Consider the following 20,908-nt stretch of genomic DNA (forward strand, 5'->3'; position numbering starts at 1 on the left):
AGGGGTGGGTGTGGTCAAAAGGAGAAGGGTAAAGTGGTGTGGTAGAGAAAACAGGGCTCTATGTGACACAGAGACACTTGGGTTTAGTTCCCTGAAACACTCACCAAATGGCTTAAATTATTTCATTTAGTTCTTATTTACAAAATGAATATAAAAGCATCCCCAACAAAGTCTCAGGGTCATTATGACAATCGATAGAACGTACAAAGTGAGTTGGAAAAATTCAAGGTAGTATGCAAATGACAGTAGTAGCCTTTCTGAAAGCTAACTTGTTAAGGATTTTTGCTCATAATAGTAGGGAATTCAATAAAATGTGTTGATAGACTGATTCTGTCAGGGCCTACCTCATTTTCCATGTCTGCAGCTAATCTTTCCCATAGCTGGGCCCCCTCCTCAGCCTTGATGGCTCAGCCTCATGATGTTCCCCAACACCACCCCTGACTGTAATAAAGCATGAGGTCCTAAAAGTTCTTTGCCAGTTCTCTAGGATGTCTCCTTAGGAAACTTGCCGGCAAATGCTGTTACAACTTTTTCTTCCCGCGCCCTGCCCCCCACCCACCCTCCCAACAAAGGAAAGCATTAGATTATGAATGATTGTTTTTTCAGTCAAGTAGGCCAACATTTCTGTATTCTTTTCCCGTAAGACAAACTATAAATTTGCACTGAGTGAGAATAAATAACATATGTGATTCCCTGTTTCAAGTTCTTTCATTGAGATTAGAGATAAAACTTTTTTTCCCCCGAGGAAAGATGAAGCAGGGGTTTGGGATAATTTGAGTCCATATCAATCTGGTTAGAAGAGTCTTGGACAACCCTGGACTGTTAACTGCTGTTTGCTAAGATTCCTGGCCTAAGACAGTCCATTTGATTCACAAACACAGCTTTTAAGCTAAGGGCCAAAGGCACTGTGGGTAATATTTGAAAGTCATTTGAGTAAGGTTTTTATGAAGTGAATAAATGGTGTGTGAAACATTTATCTTGTGCCTGACTCTTGATAGCCTAGAATTTTGTTCTTATGTTCATTACATGGATGTTTCCTCTGACCTCAGAGAACAGACATCTTTACTTTCAGCCACATCCAATACTGAGGAATTAGTCCTCAGTGTAGGGTTTTTTGACCTCTGTATCACTGACAATGTGGGGCTGTGAGGTAGCAGATGCTCAACATCAACATCACTCCCCTCTAACCTCTAGTGTCAGTAGCGCCCTCTAGTGTTGTCTTCCGCAAGCACTGACCATTCAAATGCTCTTTAGACATTCCTATGTGTTTCCTGTGTGAGAATCACTGGACCCAAGGAAGTGTATCACTCTAGTTCTTCTACCCGCTGTGTTCTTACCATCTCTGCCATCTTCTGCCTTCTCCCCATCTTCATTTCAATTCTGAACCTCTGTCTCTGAAGTTTCATCCTAGGAGTTTCCATCTTACCAGATATTACTAGTGTTTCAGAAGGTACCTACCAATAGGTTTTTTTATCCTTTAAATAATTCACCTGCTTATCTACCCACCAACTATTCACCGAGCATCTATTTTGAGTCAAGAATGAAGCTATAAGGATAAAGAAAATCATGACACGCTAGCTGGTGAAATAGAACCATTTACTTCTGTCAGTGCAAGATGTGAGGACACCTGCATCTCTGTCATGGGCAAAATTATCCAGCTCAAGATAGTTAAGCAAACTAAGCACTGAATGTCCCTGGAATGCCTTGCAACTGGAATGGGATAGATCAGGACCTCAGATCTGTTATCCTCCCACTTCCTGGAGCACAGGCATCTGCAGAATCCTCTCTGCTCCATATACTCCCATGTTCCAAACTCCTAAACTTCCTTTAGAGCTCACAGCCCAGAGCCCCTTCATTTTGTGTGGAGAATGAGTTGCCTGTCAACTCTCTATAATGAGACCCCCAAACCCTATTACCCTCTGGCATTTATAACGTAGTCTTTTGATACCATTTCTTCTTGCTCAACTGCAGAATGCTTGAACCTCCTCAGAATTTATAATCAGTTATCAATTCAAGAAACATGACAGTGAAGGGTGGCCATCCTGGGAATTTAGATGTTTTAATGGACTCGCCACACCTGCGGTGGGATATTTAATTCTAAATGTTGACATGCCATGTCAGTGTTGCTGTGGTCTTCCTGACATTCGTGCATGAGATGCATTATGTCCCACTGACTGAGAGTGAAACTCAGTCAATGGACTCCTACTGAGGCCAGGTGGTATCCCTGCATACTAACTACATATTCTGGGGCCTCAAATGAATACAGGCTAAAGTTTGCATCAACTGTGCCCTTTGTATAAATCCCTTCTATGTATTCTTTGTCATGGTGAAAGAGTCGGAGGCCATTTCCTTTCATTCATTTTCTCCTGGACAGACAGAGTCAAGTGAAATGCATGGAATACAAACCCATAGCCTGCTGTTCGTCCCAGCTCAGATTCTTCTACCACTCTGTCACGGCAGGGGGGTTGTGGATCCCTGTCACAGTCATCCTCATCCGAAAAATCTCCACAGTCGTTGTCACCGTTACACAGAAGTCGCCTCTTTATGCACCTGCCTGCAGTCAAAATCAGGAAACATACTGTGTGTAATGCTAAATTTTCTCATTTGCTGAAGTCACTGTGGGCACTTTAACACTGAAGACACACTTTAACACTCAAGACACACTTGAGTTCTTTCTATAGACTACATAGCTAGCCCTTATTGGGGAGCCATTATACGTCTATCTATGAAGTATGGATTTATTTTCACTCACTAGTGTACACAGAAGGCTGTAGAGAGCAACTGGACTCTTAGATCACCTGTTCCACATTGGAAGTCATTCCCACAGTTGTCCTCTGCCTCCTGACACTCCTCAGTCGGTACACACTGTTGTCTGTCTCCCAAAGCATCAACACAGCTTTTCCCATGAAATTGTCCAAAGACTTCAATGCTTCTTGAGCGAAACTACAAACAATCAAAAAAAGGACAGCTGAAAATATTATATTTCCTAATGTAAAAGTGGATTGTGGTCTAAAGCAGTGGTCCTCAACCTTCCCAATGCTGCAATCCTTTAATACAGTTTATCCTGTTGTGGTGATCCCAATCATAAAATTATTTTCATTGCTACCTCATAACTGTAATTTTGCTACTCTTATGAATCATAATGTAAATATCTGTCTTTTCGAATGGTCTTAGGCAACCCCTATGAAAGAGTCATTTGACCCTCAAAAGGGATCAAGACCCACAAGTTGAGCTCTGCTGGAATAAAGCAACATCTACATCACTCCAGGCCCCGCACCCAATGGGCCCATGATTTTAAGAGAGAGGTGAAAGAAACTGCCATGGATATCACTTAACAATAGTACTTCACCTTCTAGGTTGTGGAGTCTCTTACACACATGAAATATCATAAACATCTACCCAGTCTGCTGTTCAACATGCAGGTTTCCTGGTCAGATCAGACACTTTCATTTCAGTGATTACCTCTTCCTGGGTTGGAATTTGTTTCTGGGGGTTCCTGCCTCACAGCCATTTCTGTGAAGATGCCAGTTTTCCTTTGAGGAGGTCAGGTGAATGGACTCAAATGCTTACCATTTCTTTGAGGCAAGGATCACACTGTGACCATTCACTCCATGGGCTCATTCTGCAGTCTATGGGTAACAGAGAGTCTTCTCTTTGTATTAACTCTTCACTACAACGAAGATTAAAAAGTATCCATTTAAAATGACCATTATGTACACCTCTTTCCAAGAAGCCTTCCAAAACCAATTTTATGTATTTACTACTTTTCCATCCTTAAATCATAGTGTTTATTTCACACACACACACACACACACACACACACACACACACACACACACACACACACACACTTATATACATATGTGTATGTGTATACATGTTTGTGCATGTGTCTGTGAGTATGTGCATATGCACATGTGCGTGGATGCAGTTGAGGCAAGAGCTCTTCAGATGTCTTCCTCAGTTGGTCTCCTTTAGTTTTTGAGACAGGGTCTCTCACTGGATCTGGAGCTCATAGATTTAGCTGTGCTGGGTAGTCCCCCCCCCCCCCCCCACCCCAAGCTCTAGGGATCTATTTGTTTCTATCCCCTCCTCCACCCTCATTGGCTTACGGATGCACTCTACCATAACTGGCTATAAGTAGTGGCCTGTGGATCTGAACACGTCTGATTCATCTTGCCAGCCCTCTCTATATTCCTTACTGTGTGTCCCATGACACTTGAGCACATGATATTCTGTATCTTCAATTCATTCTTTTGTTTAATTCTAACTTACCAACAACAGCAGTAAAGATGGTGATAAGGACAACCAGCAAGGTGTCCTGACAGGTATTTGACGCTGACTCATCTTTTTTTTTTTTTTTTTTTTTTTTTTTTTTGGTTTTTCGAGACAGGGTTTCTCTGTGTAGCTTTGCGCCTTTTCCTGGATCTCACTTGGTTGTCCAGGCTGGCCTTCATCTTTTTTTTTTTTACAAGTATGTGATGAGCTCATTGAAGCTGGAAATCCTGTTACACTTTCTTCGTGCATCTCACTCACCCCCCAAGAGGCTGGCAAAGCCTGGAGTTGCCTGGCTCTCTTGCAAAGTCAAGCCAGCCAGCCCAGCCATTCCTGTAGCAAACACCTCGTAAACCAACCTCCCTGGCCCCCAACTTCCATGCTTATGTTCCAAAATAGATGCTTCCCTGCTTTATAGCCCACTTCAAGACTTATTCATGATCTTTTTGAGTTTCAGTATCATGTGTTTTAGCACTTCCAGCTTCCCCTTCCAGCTTCCCCTTTCCATCTCTAGGCACAGTGCTCAGCCTTAGTTCTCAGCCATTCTAGTTTCAAACGGTTTTACTTTTTTTTTTTTAAAGATTTATTTATTTATTATGTATACAGAACAGGGGGCCAGATCTCATTACAGATGGTTGTGAGCCACCATGTGGTTTGCTGGGAATTGAACTCAGGACCTCTGGAAGTGCAGTCAGTGCTCTTAATCTCTGAGCCATCTCTCATTTGGTTTATGATTGGGTCTCTTCTTATCACAGCCCTGCCTTGGGTACTTAACCCCATTAAGTGACAAGAAAGAGACACAGCAAAACAAAACAGAAGCTATCCGACCAGAATCTTGCAGATAATTTTACCTCTGCTTTCCTAGCTCAGCATCTGTCCTGTCAAAACTCTTACACCAGGAAGAGGTCCAGGTCGGGTTAGTCCCTCCACAAGAATGTTCTAGAGCTCAGGTCCAATTTGAAGCTGATTAGCTGAGTCTCTCTTCCTATAACTCTTGTTTATAATTATCTCCCTCCATTATAATACAGTGTATTAAATTAAGTTAAGCCAATAAACCAGCAGTTAGCCACCCTCTCCACACTCCAGTTTTCGCCAGCTCTCATCTCTCCCTTGCCCTCCATGCCAACACATTTTAAAAACACTGCAATAAATACTTTTATGTCTCTCTTCCCTCAACAAGTGTCATGTCCTTCAGCCATTCATGCTCCTTGAGCCATTTCAAATTCCTCCGTGCTTCCTTTTCCTGCAAATTTCTTGAAAAAGTACCTTGCACTCTAATCTATCTCCTTCCCTCCCAACCATTCTCTAACTCCCTTGCCCCATGCCCTCTGTCCTTGCTCATCAGTGATGGTCATGTGGCTTTTTCACTTCCTCTCAGTCATTATCTTATTGGCTTCTTCTCACTGTCTACTGCAATACTTGTATTCGGTATTTCCTTTTCTCCTATTTTTAATTCCTTGGCAGTTTCATAGCTGTACGTGATGATTTGTAGTCATCTCGGCTCCGTTCTCCTCTCTCATCCCCGCTCTGACCTGCTGAAACCCTTCTTATGTTTTCATGGCTTCTCTTGTGTGTGACCCACTCAGTTTAATTAGAGTTGCTTTCATGAGTGAGGGTGGGAGGTTATTTTCTGGGACAAAGGCAACTTAGCACTTAGCTACTGGTTATGGATGTTGTTCATCCATAACAATGTACCCAGTCTTGCTTTGTGTTTATGCAGATAACCACAGTGGCAGAGAGTTCACGTCATGCCTAAAAGACATATCTTTGCTGTATATCTCCCCATCCTATGACTCTTAAATCCTTTCCTCCTTTTTCTGCAGTTTTCCACAATCCATGAAGGGGATGATATAGCGGACCCTTTTATGACCAAATATTCCATGATCTCTTTTTTTAGCTGAGCAAAACTAGACTCTTTTTTCTCATATCTTTTCTCTGCTATTTTTAACTGCTCTATTTTCCTCTTTGGATTCTTCTCCTCCACAGTCCTTCAAGCGCTATTTATTCATTGAGGTGCAGTCATTAGATTCTCCTCCCTTCCCCTCCCCTCCCCTCCCCTCCCCTCTCCTCTCTTACCCTCTCCTCTCCCTTCCCATCCCCTCCCCTCTTCTCTCATCTCCTGTTTTCTCTCTTCTCTTATACTTTTCCCAGATCCATGGTTTCCACATGTGTGCTAATGATACCCAGACAGAGATAAACGTGCTGTCCAGACATCTCTCCTCAAGTTTAAACTTTCACATCCAATTCTCAACTCTCCATCTGTACTTGGACATCTTCATGGCCCATTGACCTCAATGTTTTCCCAAATGAATTCATTATTTTCCTTTTCTTTCAGGACTGCTCTTTCATTTATGAGTTATCCTAGCCAGAGACGGGTGTTCCTTGTGTAATTCTCTATCCCCCCTCATTTCTGACATCTAATCGAGCACTGAAACCTGTTGTTGGCAGTCTTGTAAATGATTTTCCAATCCATCCGTACTTCCTAATATCTTCCAGATGTTCTTCTGGTTTACACTAATATAGCCTCTCTTCTAGCTGACTCTGGTAATTTCTTTCTCACTTAGTTTACATATGGCATCCAGAGGGATCTTTTAAAAAAGCAAACTTAATGCTACCCTGCCCCTACCTACTGAAAACTCTCCAATAGTTAGAAAGACTATTTGTGTGACAAGGCTCACGTCTTTCAATACGGTATGGAGACTGACCCCTAGAGATGTTTAAAACCCTTGGTCTCTATGAGTGTTATTTACACATCAAAAGAGACTTTGCAGACATGATGCATGAGAGGTTATCCTATGCTTTTTAGTGGACTCATTCTAATCATGTGAGATCTTTAAAGGACAGTTAATCATTGAGAAATAAAGAAAAAAGAGGCAAGAGAAACCCAAGACCTGAAAAGAGATTTCATCTATATTTCCATCTCTGGAAATGAAAGAGTGGGACAATAATTAACACTAAAGTCTTTTTGAAAAAAAAATCATATAGAAACCTACTACTGTAGAAGTTTCCTAAAATATATACACATATCAAAGGAATGTAAGTGGAGTTATCCTATAAAAGGGATACAGTACCTCAACTGGGTATCATATGCTACCAAATAAAGTAGTCAGTACTAGGAATGGGTTATATATTTTAAGTTGTTTGTCAATGATGTCTCATAGGCCTCCTAAAACATTATAGGCTGTGGCCAATGTTCTTGGTTACAACTTGACAGTCAGACCCTGTTGCTGAAAACACTGAAAACTTGTACCCTACAACATAGAGAACTGTAGCTGGTACCTAACTGGAAGCTTCATCTTTAGTGGCTAGCATTCATAGCTCTAGAATGTGTTGTGCACATGACTAGAGGGGAAAAGTGATCACCACTCTCTCCCAGTTATGAACAATGTGAGCCACAATAATGAATTGCAGGTATACCTACTGGTACCTTAGTGGCAGAAATGTGGGAGTAACCATCTTTATTTTATTTTATTTTTTTTTTGGTTTTTTTCGAGACAGGGATTCTCTGTGTAACTTTTGGAGCCTGTCCTGGATCTCACTTTGTAGACCAGGCTGGACTCGAACTCACAAAGATTCGCCTGGCTCTGCCTCCCGAGTGCTCGGATTAAAAGCGTGCGCCACCACCGCCTGGCCCCAATCATCTTTCAAAATTGGACTTGAGGCCAATCCACGCTCTCTAGGATTAGTCCTCACTTTCTGGAAATACAGGTTAAAAATTTGTAACACAGATGCCAGAACTCCCAGCAGAATCATTCTATAAGATGTATGTTTGAAGTTGCCTAGCTAAGGAATTCTCTACTAGAAGTTTTTCATTAAAGCTTCTTTGGGACTGATAGGTTTCGATAAGCAGTGGCAGAGATACTCTGTGTTCTATCCTGGTTATACTTCGTAATCTTGAGATATTAAAAATAGTAATTTGGGGTGTGGATAGATAGTGGTTATGAGCAATTGTTGCTTTTCCAGACCCTAGTTCAATTCCCACCACCCACATGATGGCTTACAGCCATTTTTAATTCCAGTTGCAGGGGATCAGATGCCCTCTTCTGGTCTTGGGGGTCATCAGGCATGTAGGTAGTATATAGACACACATGTAGGCAAAACAAACGTACATAAAATACTTCATGGCAACATCTGGTGGAAATCCATAATAACTGAGGGTGTAGAATAAATATAGGCATGGGGGTGCTCATTATTTCAGCGTTACTCAGACTTGAGCTCATCATTGGCTTAAATATGTCACTGAAGTAGCCTATCACTGGTTTCAGACATTACATAACGCTTTGTCTATTTACAACGTGATCCATGATCCATTTCAACATCTTGGTGCCTCAAATTTGACAATCAGTTCTTATCTATCCACTGCTCACTTAGGGGCATTAGATAGATGCTAGCATTTCCTTTCAGCATCTCCCCAAGGGTGATCACTTCTTTGGTTTCTGAAACCACCCTATAGAACAGAGCCCTTAGATTTTTATCTCTCAACTCCCTGTCAGAGGGTATGATGCATATTAGAGAATCGTGCTTGGGAGGTCGAACCCACTGAAATCCTCCAAAGAGAGTTATAGTTCTTTTTTTTTTTTTTTTTTTTTTTTTTTTTGGTTTTTTTTTTTTCGAGACAGGGTTTCTCTGTGTAGCTTTGCGCCTTTTCCTGGAACTCACTTTGTAGCCCAGGCTGGCCTCGAACTCACAGAGATCCGCCTGGCTCTGCCTCCCGAGTGCTGGGATTAAAGGCGTGCGCCACCACCGCCCGGCTAAGTTCTTTATTTGGTACAACTAGATCCTGGTCAATGACGGGGGCTGGGGAGAAGTTCTGTTCCTCTGCCTACACATTGGTGACTAAACCCTGCTGTAGTGACCGTGGCCTTGCTTGTATGCAGCTTTCTAAGGGCCTTTGCATTAATAACCCATGCTGACTGTATTTGCACTTGCTCATCTCCTTCTTAACATCTTGCTTAAGAACTCTTTCTGCTTCAACAATCTCACTCCAGTTTGGACTTAGTACAAAGCGCCCAATCTTCACCTTTGATCTTTTATTGCTCTCCTGGACTGTGATTTGAGTTCATTCCTTGAATAACATATCCTAACAACAAAGGAAGATGCCTGAAGATCGCATGCTTACCCTGGGCACAGTGCTTACACTCCTCTCTAGATCTTTTTTTTTTTTTTTTTTTTTGTTTTTCGAGACAGTGTTTCTCTGTGTAGCTTTGCGCCTTTTCCTGGAACTCACTTGGTAGCCCAGGCTGGCCTCGAACTCACAGAGATCCGCCTGGCTCTGCCTCCCCAGTGCTGGGATTAAAGGCGTGCGCCACCACCGCCCGGCTAGATCTTAGACTCAGTATACTAATTTGTTTTGGTCACTCAAACAATAGAAATTTAATTCCCTCCCACAATTCTAGAGGAGTGAAATCTGAGATCAGGTGTAGTAGGGCTATTCTCTGCTGAGGATTCACTCATTGTCTTATAGATGGTCACATTCTCTTCCTTGTATCTCTTTTTTTTATTAATTATTTCATACTTTCTGAGAATATAATATTATTTTCCCTTCCTTTTCCTCCCTCTAAATCCTCCCATATATTCCTCCTTGCCTGCTTTTAAATTCATGCCCTTTTTTTGTTTTGTTTTTATTTTTGTTTTTTTTGAGGCAGAGTTTCTCTTGTAACATCCCTGGCTGTCCTAGAACTCTCACTGTAGACCAGGCTGGCCTGGAACTCACAGAGATCCACCTGCCTCTGCCTCCTGAGTGCTGGGATTAAAGGCGTTCACCACCCCGGCTCATGGCCTCTTTTTAAAAATTAATTGCATGGGTGGGCTTTTTGGAGCCTAGTGCCTAAGGTGTGACACCTTGTGCAGCCTTGGTGCAGGGGGGGGAGGGGCTTGGACCTGCCTCAACTGAATGTACCAGGCTCTGCTGACTCCCCATGGGAGACCTTGACTTGGGAAATGTGAGGATGGGGGGTGGGTGGGGGGAAAGGCTGGGGGGAAGGAAGAAGGAGGAGGGGGGGATATGTGGTTGGTATGTAAAATGAATAGAAAATGTCTTAATAATAATAAAAAAAAGAAATCTTAAAAAATTAGTTGTTGTTAGATACATATACATTCCTAAATGTGTAACTACATGTAACCTGCTCAGTCTGTATTATGTTACTTGTATGTATGTTTTCAAGGCTGACCATTTGGTATTGGATAAGCCATTGGTATGCCTTTCCCTGGAGAAGATTATTTCTCCCACTCTCTGTATCTCTAGTTGGCTACAGGTTTTGTTGTTGTTGTTTTGTTTTTTTGTGCAGGGTTAAGGCCTCATGAGCTCTCATGCAGTTTAGCATGTCTTGGTGTCTTTGTTGGTGAGACTTTCTGGGTGTAACTTCTGATGTTCTTAGGAGACACTATCTCTCAGCAAACTGCCTGCTCCTCTGGCTCTTACAATCTTCCTGCTCCTAACCTTAAGTTTCTGAGTTGTACTGTAGTTTTATCCTGTGGTACTGGACTTCCTGAATCTTCATATAGTCTTCACTCTGTGTTCAAATTTACTTTTTCTAAAGATAGTCTCTTTTGGAGCCCATCTAGGCTTCCTAGTGGCTTTACCCAGCAGGACTGCATAGAGGTTGATTGGACCATGGGCCTGAGTATCAGGTGTTTGTAAGTGTCTACACTTGACTGTAACTAGCAAGGGGGAGGTCTTTTGTTCCACCCCTTGGCATTGTTATAAATAGACTTTGGAATAAAGTTTGGGGCCGGTGGATCAGGATCCAGGCCCACTCGGGTCTATCCTGTGTTTCTCTCCCTTCTTTATTTCTATCTAAGTCTCTTATCCCTCACTTCTCAAGAATCCCTGGGGTAAATTAAGTGTGGGAGCTGGTCTCCCACAACTATCTATATCAGATAGAGTCTCACTTTTAAGTACATTTTAGTGTAATTAGATTTTAAAATGTAACAAATACAGTGACATTGGTAAACACTGAGCATCCAGACTTCAGTACATCAATTTTATGGGAACATAATTCAGCTTATAAACCTCAAGTGGTTTTAATGAAGCAAAAACAAAAACAAAAAAACAAAAACAAAAAAAACAAAAAACCCCTTATGTTTAAACCTCAAAGTGGTGGTGTTAATTTCTATTTCTTGTATTTCAAGTTTGTGGACAGACATCTGTCTATTTGTTCATTTTTAGAGGGGGGTATTGCCACAGTGTGCAAATGGAGGTCAGAGGACTTTTCCAGGTCATTTGTTTTCTTGTACCATGTGGGGTCTGGTGAACCAACTCAGGTCACCGGGTTTGGTGTCAAGCGCCTTTACCTGCTTAGCCAGGGTCAGCCTTCTATTGTTGCTTTCTAAGTGCTTTCCTCATAAGCGTTTCATTTTGACGCTGAGTAATAAGTGTCATTGACTATGATTCACAGATGGGAAATAAAGATGGAGGAGGACTGTTCTACTCCTTCCAGGTCGCACTACTAATGGCTTAGGATCAACATCTGCTCTGCCTGGTTCAGTGCAGTTCACTCTTGTCTCTGTTTTTCTCCTCCCTCAACTCAAACCATCTTCGAAATAAGCTGAGCAGTCACGGCTTGTTCAATAATTCCTGGATGGAATAGCCTCGATATTTTCGGACATTCTGAGACATAGTGAGTTAGTAAGAAAGTGCACAATTTATTTTTATATAGCCATCCGAATAAAGTACATCAATTGGACAACCTAGTGCTTACCTAGATCGACAGCAATCTTACAATGAAATGATGCCCGACGGGGCAAAAAGAAATGGAAAGCTGTGTCAGTCCCTGGCTGTTTTGTCCTCACTGTGTCAGGTGTCTGGCTCTCCCAATGCTCTGGAAAAGCAGGACTCTCGGGAATTAGCGGGGGAGACTAAAAGGTTATGCAAACAGAACGTTAGTGAATAAGCATGCTGCATAAATATTAGGAAGGGAGATCAGTGACCTCAAATAACTCTGCCCATTTTTCCCCACCCTCTGAGCCCAGCACTGCCTTGCCAGCCCCTTTGACTCACTCAGCAGATAACCTTGTGTAGCTTGTGGACCGAGTGTGCATAGCACTCACCGCCTGCCTATCATCCTGCTGAGCTATTAGGCTGAGCAGAGAAGTGTTTGTTAAGCACTTTCTGGGTTCTCACATGAAATGTGCTTATCAAGTGCATGCAGCCTATCAAGTGTTTCCATCTCTGCTGGGAAGACACTCCCCAGATCAAAGCAATGCACATCAGCACCACAGAGGATCTAGCTCTGGGCCAGAAATACATTAAAGGAAGGCCCCCACCTTCCCACTAGGAAGAGAAGTTTCCAGAAAGGGAAACCACTGTAGCTGCTCACACTCAATGCAGTGTGATTGGCACAAGCAAGAAGATGTCCCAGTATGAGGAATCATTAGCTGTGGGGAAAGTTCAGCTTATCAGGACTGATTGCTAAATTCACATAGTTCACAAATGAAAATATAACTGAAGTGCCCATTGTTAACATTTTAAGGCACATCCCTGAGTTTACAAGACTTGTTTTATTCATTCCCAATGACTCAGCATAAAATGGCTTTTACCGATGACCTGCACATCAGGACTAGCTCCAGTAGCAACAGATATGAGACATTTCCGTTGTCATACTCTAGTGGCTGAGACACAAGAATCAAGTTTACACAACTGCAGTATGAAGTATCTGTTGAGACACATGAGTTTGGAGGAAACAGGATCTGCCTTGGGTGTACAGCTGTGCAGCTGTGGAGACTGGATTCTGCAAGTAGCCTGGCTCCTGAAGCTATACTCTGAGCTATTATTTCCCTCTCAGACTGGATGCAAAACTTTCCATTCTACCCAGAGAAACATAAAACGATGGTTCCCTCCAGACCTATTCTCCTGGGAATTCACCTTGATGCAAGAGTTAAAAATTCCCAGCAGTTTACTATTAGCAATGCTCCAAGAACCTTGTGACATCCCCCCAAAAGCTATTGTAACTTCAATCCCTTCTCCTGAACAAGGAGACAGCTCAAAGCAAAAAGAGCCATGAAATCATTATAAAAATATACCCCATGCACCTGTGTGGCCTGGGCAGGCATCTCCATGATGGGTAAGGTGACCTGCTGACGTCCCACGCAACCTAAGTCAGAAGCTCATTTTTTAGTAAAAGGGGGACCTGTAGGGCCCTGGCCCCCATTTTGGGTAACTGTTGCCTTGCTTGCTGACCTTGACCTTGATATCCTCCCTATGCTAATTACCTGCCGGGCTCAACCCTCCTGAATGCTTAAGGGAAGTTCCTTGTCTGTGTATCCTGCATAATGGGCATTAACAGCTTAGATGCAAGATTGTAAAACATTGGTAGCGAACTTCTGCCCTCCGGGGTTCTCCCATTGTGCTGTAAGCCTGTATTTAAGACCTCTTCCCTCCTTTAATAAACAGCATTCGGCATTAAAAAAAAATGTATTTCATACACTAGATTTCCTTTTCTGTATTTGTGGGTTCATTTTTTAAACCTTATCATTGTCATTCTTATTGTTATTTTTGCACAATTTAGAAAATGCGTTCCTTTTCAAGAAGATGATTATGTTTAAAATGAAAGCCCAGGAGGCTGTATCTAAAACTCAGATGATCTGAACAGTATTTTAACTATCTAATAGGTACAAATCCAGATAAAACACCTTAATAGTCTTGTGTTTTCTTAACAAATTTTAAGTATGTGTTAAAGGTTTAAGTCATTGTAACAGGCACTCTGAAATTGCTTAGTTTTAAAAAATAAAAAAAAAGCACTTAAAAAAATATACCCCATGCTTAGTGAATTCTTCCCATAGGCCTGGGGCAGAAACTCTGGATGCTTTACACACGTGATAACTAACGTTCACATGAAAACACCACTGGGTAGATTCTGTCATGGTACGTGTGTGAACCGAATTGTGTTTCCTCCAAAAGTGAGTGATATGCTGATGTCCTAAGATCTGGTTGGTACCTGAGAATGTGAACTATTTATAAATAGGATCTGGATAGGAGTGATTGAGTTAAAATGGAATCATTGAAGTAAGCCCTAATCCAATACAGCTGGTGTCCATATAAAAAGAGAAATCTGGAGACTGGGGGATGGCTCCATTGGTAAAATGCTTGCTGTATGAACATGGAGACATGTGTTTGATCTCCAGAACTCATGGGAAAAGGCTTTGCTTGGGTGGCATGTATGGAGAGAAGGGGGGTGGGGAGAGGGACGTAGATTGATTTGGGGACTGAGCATATATATTAGCCAGCAGTAGAATACTTGCCTAACATGTGTTAACCCAGGGTTGGACTCCAGTATGGTGGGAAGGTGGTCAGGAAAAATGAAAAAGAAAGATGACCATGTAGTGACAGAGACAGGGTTAGAAAGCCAAAGTATGTCAAGGATTGCAGGCTACCACCAAAAGCTAGGAAGGCCCCAGAACAGTGGCAGAGGGGTCTTGGCTCTCTCAACATCTTCTTCTCAGACCTCCAGCCTCCAGCCTGGGAGACAGAAAGCTTGTTTAAACTAATTAGACTTTGGACTTTGCTATGGCAGCCATAGGAACCAACCACAATCAGTGTCTTGTAGACCAAGGCAATAGCACAGGGACTGAGCTACTCATTCCAACCTGCACAGCTGGTCTATTAAGGTGGTTCAACCTGCACACTTGGTATACAATGGTGACTTGATGTGAGTTGCGGGTGTCTAGCTCCTTTCTGAAGAATATATATGCTTAGAAATCACTTGAGGGCCTGGAGAGATGGCTCAGCGGTTAAGAACACTGGCTGCTCTTCCAGAGGTCCTGAGTTCAAGTCCCAGCAACCGCATAGTGGCTCACAACCACCTATAATGAGATCTGGTGCCCTCTTCTGGTGCTCAGGCATACATGCAGGCAGAATACTGTATACATAACAAATAACCCCCCCCTTTTTTTTTAAAGGGGTGGGTCGAGGGAGGGAAGGCTGGGGGGGGGGGAGTGGCAGGAGAGATGAAAGGGGGATCTGTGGTTGGTATGTAAAATAAATAAAACAATGCTTAAATAAAAAAATCATTTTAAATATTACAGCCAATATTCAAGCAAATGGTCTCACGTAGCTACGGAAGTCACTGAACCCTTCATCTTAACCTCATCCTCCACCAAAGGGCACAGCACAGAGTGTTCTGAGTGGGGACATTCTGGCACAGGCTGAAGGGCATGAGAGTGCAGGATGCTCAGGAGAACTGGGGAGGGCAACTGCCAGGATCTGGGGCCAACCAGGAGTCTGCCTGGTCCTTCCTGGAACAACTGAGTGTGACCAGACCCAGGGGGTGTGAACTTCAAAGCAACTGTGGGCTTCCCACAGCCTTTCAGTTTTGAGCCACAGTCTAGAAATATGAGTTGTTTGATTTAAAAAAAAAAAAAAAAAAACCAACCTAAGAGAGGGTCAAGTTAAGTACAAGAAAGCCAACGTAGCTCCCAGTGACTGCCTTCGCACACATTCCTTCTGAGCTAAGATCCCCCCCAAACGAAAACATTTTCTGAGCAGGATGATACTGCTTAGCTAATGTCAGCAGAGGAAGTGGGTGGAATGGGGGAAAGCTGGCTGAGCACTTCTCCCGGGGCTCATGTGGGTCGGAGTTTCTCCTCCTTGAGTTCTCTCCTGGAAGAGGCAATCCTGAACACAACCAACACAGTCAGAAGGCTGGCTAGGAAAGTCAAAATAGACTTTTGTTAAACTGAGGGGAATTGGGCACATGTCGAGGTTCATGTGAACAGTGGAACAGTGTCCAGGAAGATGTTGGCATTGGGGGTATTTCCGTTCTGTCTTCAGAGAAGATCCTGCTGCATTGGATGACACAGGTTCATGTCTTGTCCTGTGACATCCAGATGGAAGGAAGGGAACCTCATGGAGTCATAATCTCTGGCAGTCCTAGGTGCAATGATGTTCAGAAAGCTTTTATTGTCCTGTTGATTCGTTTGCTGGGTGTATTTGGCGTGGTGTCACGCTCTGTTTGTGTTGCTCCCACAGAATACCTGATGTGGGTAATGTCTAAAGGGAGAGAACTCTGCTCACACTCTGATGACTACGAATTGCAAACAGCATGGCCAGGCATTTGGAGAGGATTCCCATGGTTGTATCATAACATGGGCACTAAAAGCAGAAAGGGAAGTCCCTGTGTTCAGAAGGGGCACATGTGTTAGTAAGAAAACAAGGGTTTGAGGAAGGGCCTGGCTAGACAGACCTGATAGGTGCCACTTCTGCTAGGCTTGGCCCCCCATTCCTCAGAGATAGTCCACTCATGACTGTGGAATCCTGAGACCTAACTAGTGTGTACTCCCTAAGGGCTCCACCACCTCTTTCTGCTGCCACACAGGGGACTGAGCTTCCAGCAATGCCGTTTTGAGGACACCCTCCCACCATATGCAAACCACAGCTTATGGGTTTTGCAACCCCAAGTAGGATCAGAGAAAAAGGAAGTAAAGAGGCAGTGCTGGAGGCATAATCATTGGACCTGGAGAACCATGGCCATCTTGGGTAGAGCAAGTAGACCCTAAGACCCAGGACACAAAACATGGGGCACAATATGGGATGTCACAAGAGACAAATGATTAACCTTTACTTAATGTGGGGGCCCCAAAAGCCTTACAGCCAACAGTTACGTGTGTGGCCCAGCCTGGCCTCAAACTAACTCGTGATCCTCCTGCTTCTGCCTGCTTCAGCAAATCCTACCGGACCGCGCCACCACAACCGGCTCGGTCAACAGTTAAAAAGTATTAGGGTTTGAGATAAGGGACGGAAAGATTAACTCCCTTCATTGTAAACTTCTCAGACAGTAGACACTGATCAACACTGATCGTCACAAACTGGCGACAACCAGTTTTCATTTCCTAATTCTAAATATTTAAACAGACTACCTTAGTCTTAACGTTTGAGCTCCTTCTCTAGAACAAAGTCCCCGAGGCACTAGCAGGCTTCCGTAGCGAACTGGCAGACACACCCTGGCTTTTCTCACTTATTTGGAAAGTTTAAATCCTGGGCGTTTTATAGATCACTATTTAACCTTTATTTTTTTTCCTACTTTGCTGTTAAGAGCTGGACCCTGAGACAGCAGATTCCACAGTAGAATTCCAGAGATAAACAGTCAAGCGATGTACTCACCTGGGAATGGGTCCTGGGGTCCATGCATTGATTTCCAAGATGAAGATCGCAATCACTAAAACGATGGTCCTGCCTGCAGACATGCCGCTCCTCCTAGGCAGCCCCGGGGTCTTGGGAAGCATTTCTTTGCAACCAGTGGGCAGGGAACAATTTACTGCTGGTATATGTTCAGGGTTTTGTTTGTATGTGTCTGGTGTGTGCTGCCTAGGTGAAAGTCCAACCCAACCAATGGAGAGTCATTTATTGTAATTTCGGACTGCTGTTTTCCCTTATTGACCAGGTATCATTGTGCAATAAAGCAAAAAGAAAAAAAAAAAAAAAAAAGAAAACGCTCAAGTGGTTAAAAATTAGGAGCAGCGTTGTGTAAAAACAAAAGCAATCAAACAAGCAGAGTCCTAGCAGTTCTTTCCTTGGGAGACTCTGGAAGGAGAGATGAAGAGAGAGGCATCATTTATGGGAGAGGCCTTTGGATTCATAAGAAGCCTAAGCTCAAAATAACTACAGAAATGGCAACACTCAGAAGAGGACATTCTAACCTCTCCTCCCTCTGAAAATCAGATGTGTGGTTTACTATCACATAAGCAAGGTAAAGTGTAGAAATGTACACTTTTTTGGTCAATTTTACCCATCTCTTTCTTGTATGTGTAGTGGATTCTTCTGAAAAAATATGACGTAAGCTCCACAAGGCTTTAGCAATAGCCCCCAAAAGGATTTGGCCTGCTTACAAATGGAAGGACACACTAAAAGGATAGCATTTTCCTCTGCCGTAAAAAAAAAAAGAGTGCTTGCCCTACGTGTCCACATTCTCCAGGGTTGTGGAGAGCGGGAGGTTCTGGAAGAACTGAAGAATGTGGACGAGGCAACCTCTCTGAGAACACTGGTTGCACAAGAGAATGACCTGAGATGTTGCAAATGTGGATGTCTGCTACTCCCTATCATACTCAAATTTAACTGCTGGGGCTTCTCAGATCCTTCTAATGTGTGGCAAGGGTTGGAACTGAGAATACACAATCTGAGGAGAGAGAGAGAGAGAGAATCTAATGGAGTTTTGTGGGTAATGTATCATGAGTTTACAGTGTCTCATGACACCATTCTTATCTTTTGTTTTGTTTTGTTTATTTGGGGTGGGGTCGGACAGGACAGCCCAGGGTGGTCTGGAACTCCTTGAAGTTCTTTTGCCCCCACCCAAGTGCTGGAATTACAGGTATGAGCCCATACCCAGCTGTTCCCAACACTTTTGTTTTGTTTTGTTTGAGACAGATTTGCCTTAAATCCTCTCACTACACAGCTGAGGATGACATTGAACTCCTGATCATTCTGCATCCATTTTCCAAGGCCTGGGGTTGCAGGCATGCACCTTATGCATGGCTCTCTGACACAACTCTTTTTAATTTTTTAATTTTCAAGACAGGGTTTCTCTGTGTAGCCCTGGGACGCACTCTGTAGACCAGGCTGGCCTCCAACGCTCTGAGATCTGCCTGCTTCTGCCTCTGGAGGGCTGGGATTAAAGGCATGCACTACCTTGCCTGGCTGACACAATTCTTAAGAGACATTCATAGATAATTATTAATTACAAAAGAGCTAATCTCAGCCATTGGCATATGCAAAAGTAAACTAGGCATCTGGTTGTGGGGATGACAGATCACGGGGCTAGCAATCTTGGGACCATCTTGATGAAAAAGGGATCTAATCACCTTTCCTTGATTCTTCTCCTTTTTGCATATAGAGCTTGAGAGCCAATGGAACTAGTTTCATCCATTTGTGAACTTACTGTGGAGACCAGGTGCCTGACTGACGTGGAAGCCACATGCAATTGTCAAGTCATAAGATGATTCTTATTGGTGACATGCTTGTAGCTATGTCTGTGAATGAATGTGTGTCAGAGGGACACTTCCCATGAGCCTTAGCTAATGACAGGTGGTTGGCATCTGAATTCAGTCCAGATCTGTCAGCCTATGTCTGAGTGCACAGAGGACTCTTGGATGATGGTCTCTGTGGACACTCTCAGGATGTCCGTGGACGTAAGGATGTGAAATAAGTTAGCATAGGATGCTGTTTCATGTCAATGAGATGTTAGTTGATTAGACTGTGAGTCTTCAATTTGGTAAGTAGTCATGACTAAATACCGCAAAATCACCTCTTCCCTGGAAGATTGACTTTCTTGAGGGGTGGAGGGGAAAAAGGATATCTTGACTGATTGGTTTGAATGGGAGGATATTCCAAATTGCTACATGATTTTATCAGTAGGCTATACAATACAGCAATATGATGAGAATAGTAAGACATAATAACAACCTAAAATTGATGATATAGACTATATAATGTATACACTCTATGAATAACATGGTTTTCATTTTTACAGTGCCTTTAACTCTTCCTGGCTCCTGACAGCTATCACGTATCTGACACATTTTGAGGTGAAGCTTGTGCTTTGTGCATATCTTAGAGAAAGGGAGGGTTAGGATGAATTAAACTGGAGAAGCAAAAATAACATCTTTATTGGTATAACACAAACTAGCCACCAGAGACGAAAATGGGAACTTTATAACATACTGGCCATCTATACACGCAAATGAGTTTAATTCTCAATGGCTGAATCACAGAGTTGAAGAAATGCTGCATACTGAGATTATGCCACCTGTCCAATCTCAGCTAGGGATGAGTCCCAGGGGTTCGCACTTGGTGTGTTAGGCTCTCCCACCACACTTTGAGTCCTGTGGTCAATATTTTAATTAGGTCTATCTGTTATGTCCATCCAGCATGGGGTTGTGACGACCCCTAACCAGTCTCCTCCCTCTAGTACAGGACCCTGGCAGGGAGGCAATGAACTGGCTTTAATCTCTAGTTCTAAGAGTTTCCACCCTGAAGAGAACCTCATGGTTTTTTTTTACTAGTAAGGCGGTTTTCTTTCTCTTTCCTTTTTAAAATCCTATTTATTCAAATCCCCTTGGGAGCTCTGTATTGCTAAATTATACTCCCACAGAACAATATAACCCTTTCCCCCATGTGGAATGGTAGAGACACATATCTGTGCAGAACACCTGGCTGGGGTCAGAGTCAAGTCCAGGTTTTAGGTGGACCTGCGCACTACCATCCCTGATGCTTAACAAGTGTAACACTCCTGTGAGTGACACGCATCATCAGTGATTGGAGGTCCACACTCCTCATTTCATACATTAAAGTCTGCTTCCCTCAGCTTTGGTGATCAAGAACCGCATTCTCCCCCTCCTTTGCTGGCTCATCTTCCCTGGTCATCACACAGGTGGGCAGACCTCAGTGACCTGGTCTCACTCCTTACTTTATTTTCTCTTTAAAAATCTGTTCTTAAGAATAGACCAATTTTCAGATAAAGGGGTCTCAGAGTATGGTGCGTTGAACCCCCTTTACCAGAATCTGCTGGTCTCTCATTTTAAAGGTGGAGCCCTAGAAGTAACCATTGACTATGTACATACACTCACACAGGGTGGGGGAGGGAAGTTACTTTCCTGTTTGGTAATCCTGGCCCTGAGGTCAGATGCCTATTACTCTGCGATTCTC

The 20,908-nt window shown here is 43.1% G+C and overlaps 1 protein-coding gene across 1 annotated transcript in view; it reads right to left on the reverse strand.

The window, feature by feature from the left end:
* C9 (complement C9) overlaps positions 1 to 17,493 on the reverse strand; it is a 42,619-nt gene extending 25,126 nt beyond the window's left edge. The window contains exons 1-5 of the mRNA XM_052742806.1: positions 17,372 to 17,493; positions 16,068 to 16,079; positions 3,571 to 3,652; positions 2,799 to 2,943; positions 2,407 to 2,554 (exon numbers count right to left, since the gene is read on the reverse strand). Coding sequence (XP_052598766.1) covers positions 2,407 to 2,554; positions 2,799 to 2,943; positions 3,571 to 3,652; positions 16,068 to 16,079; positions 17,372 to 17,493 — 509 coding nt within the window. The remainder of the gene's footprint in view (positions 1 to 2,406; positions 2,555 to 2,798; positions 2,944 to 3,570; positions 3,653 to 16,067; positions 16,080 to 17,371) is intronic.
* Positions 17,494 to 20,908: the final 3,415 nt, after the last annotated feature.

The sequence above is a fragment of the Peromyscus californicus genome, unplaced genomic scaffold, assembly GCF_007827085.1.
Source record: "Peromyscus californicus insignis strain IS unplaced genomic scaffold, ASM782708v3 Scaffold_18__1_contigs__length_77618521, whole genome shotgun sequence".
Lineage (NCBI taxonomy): Eukaryota > Metazoa > Chordata > Mammalia > Rodentia > Cricetidae > Peromyscus > Peromyscus californicus.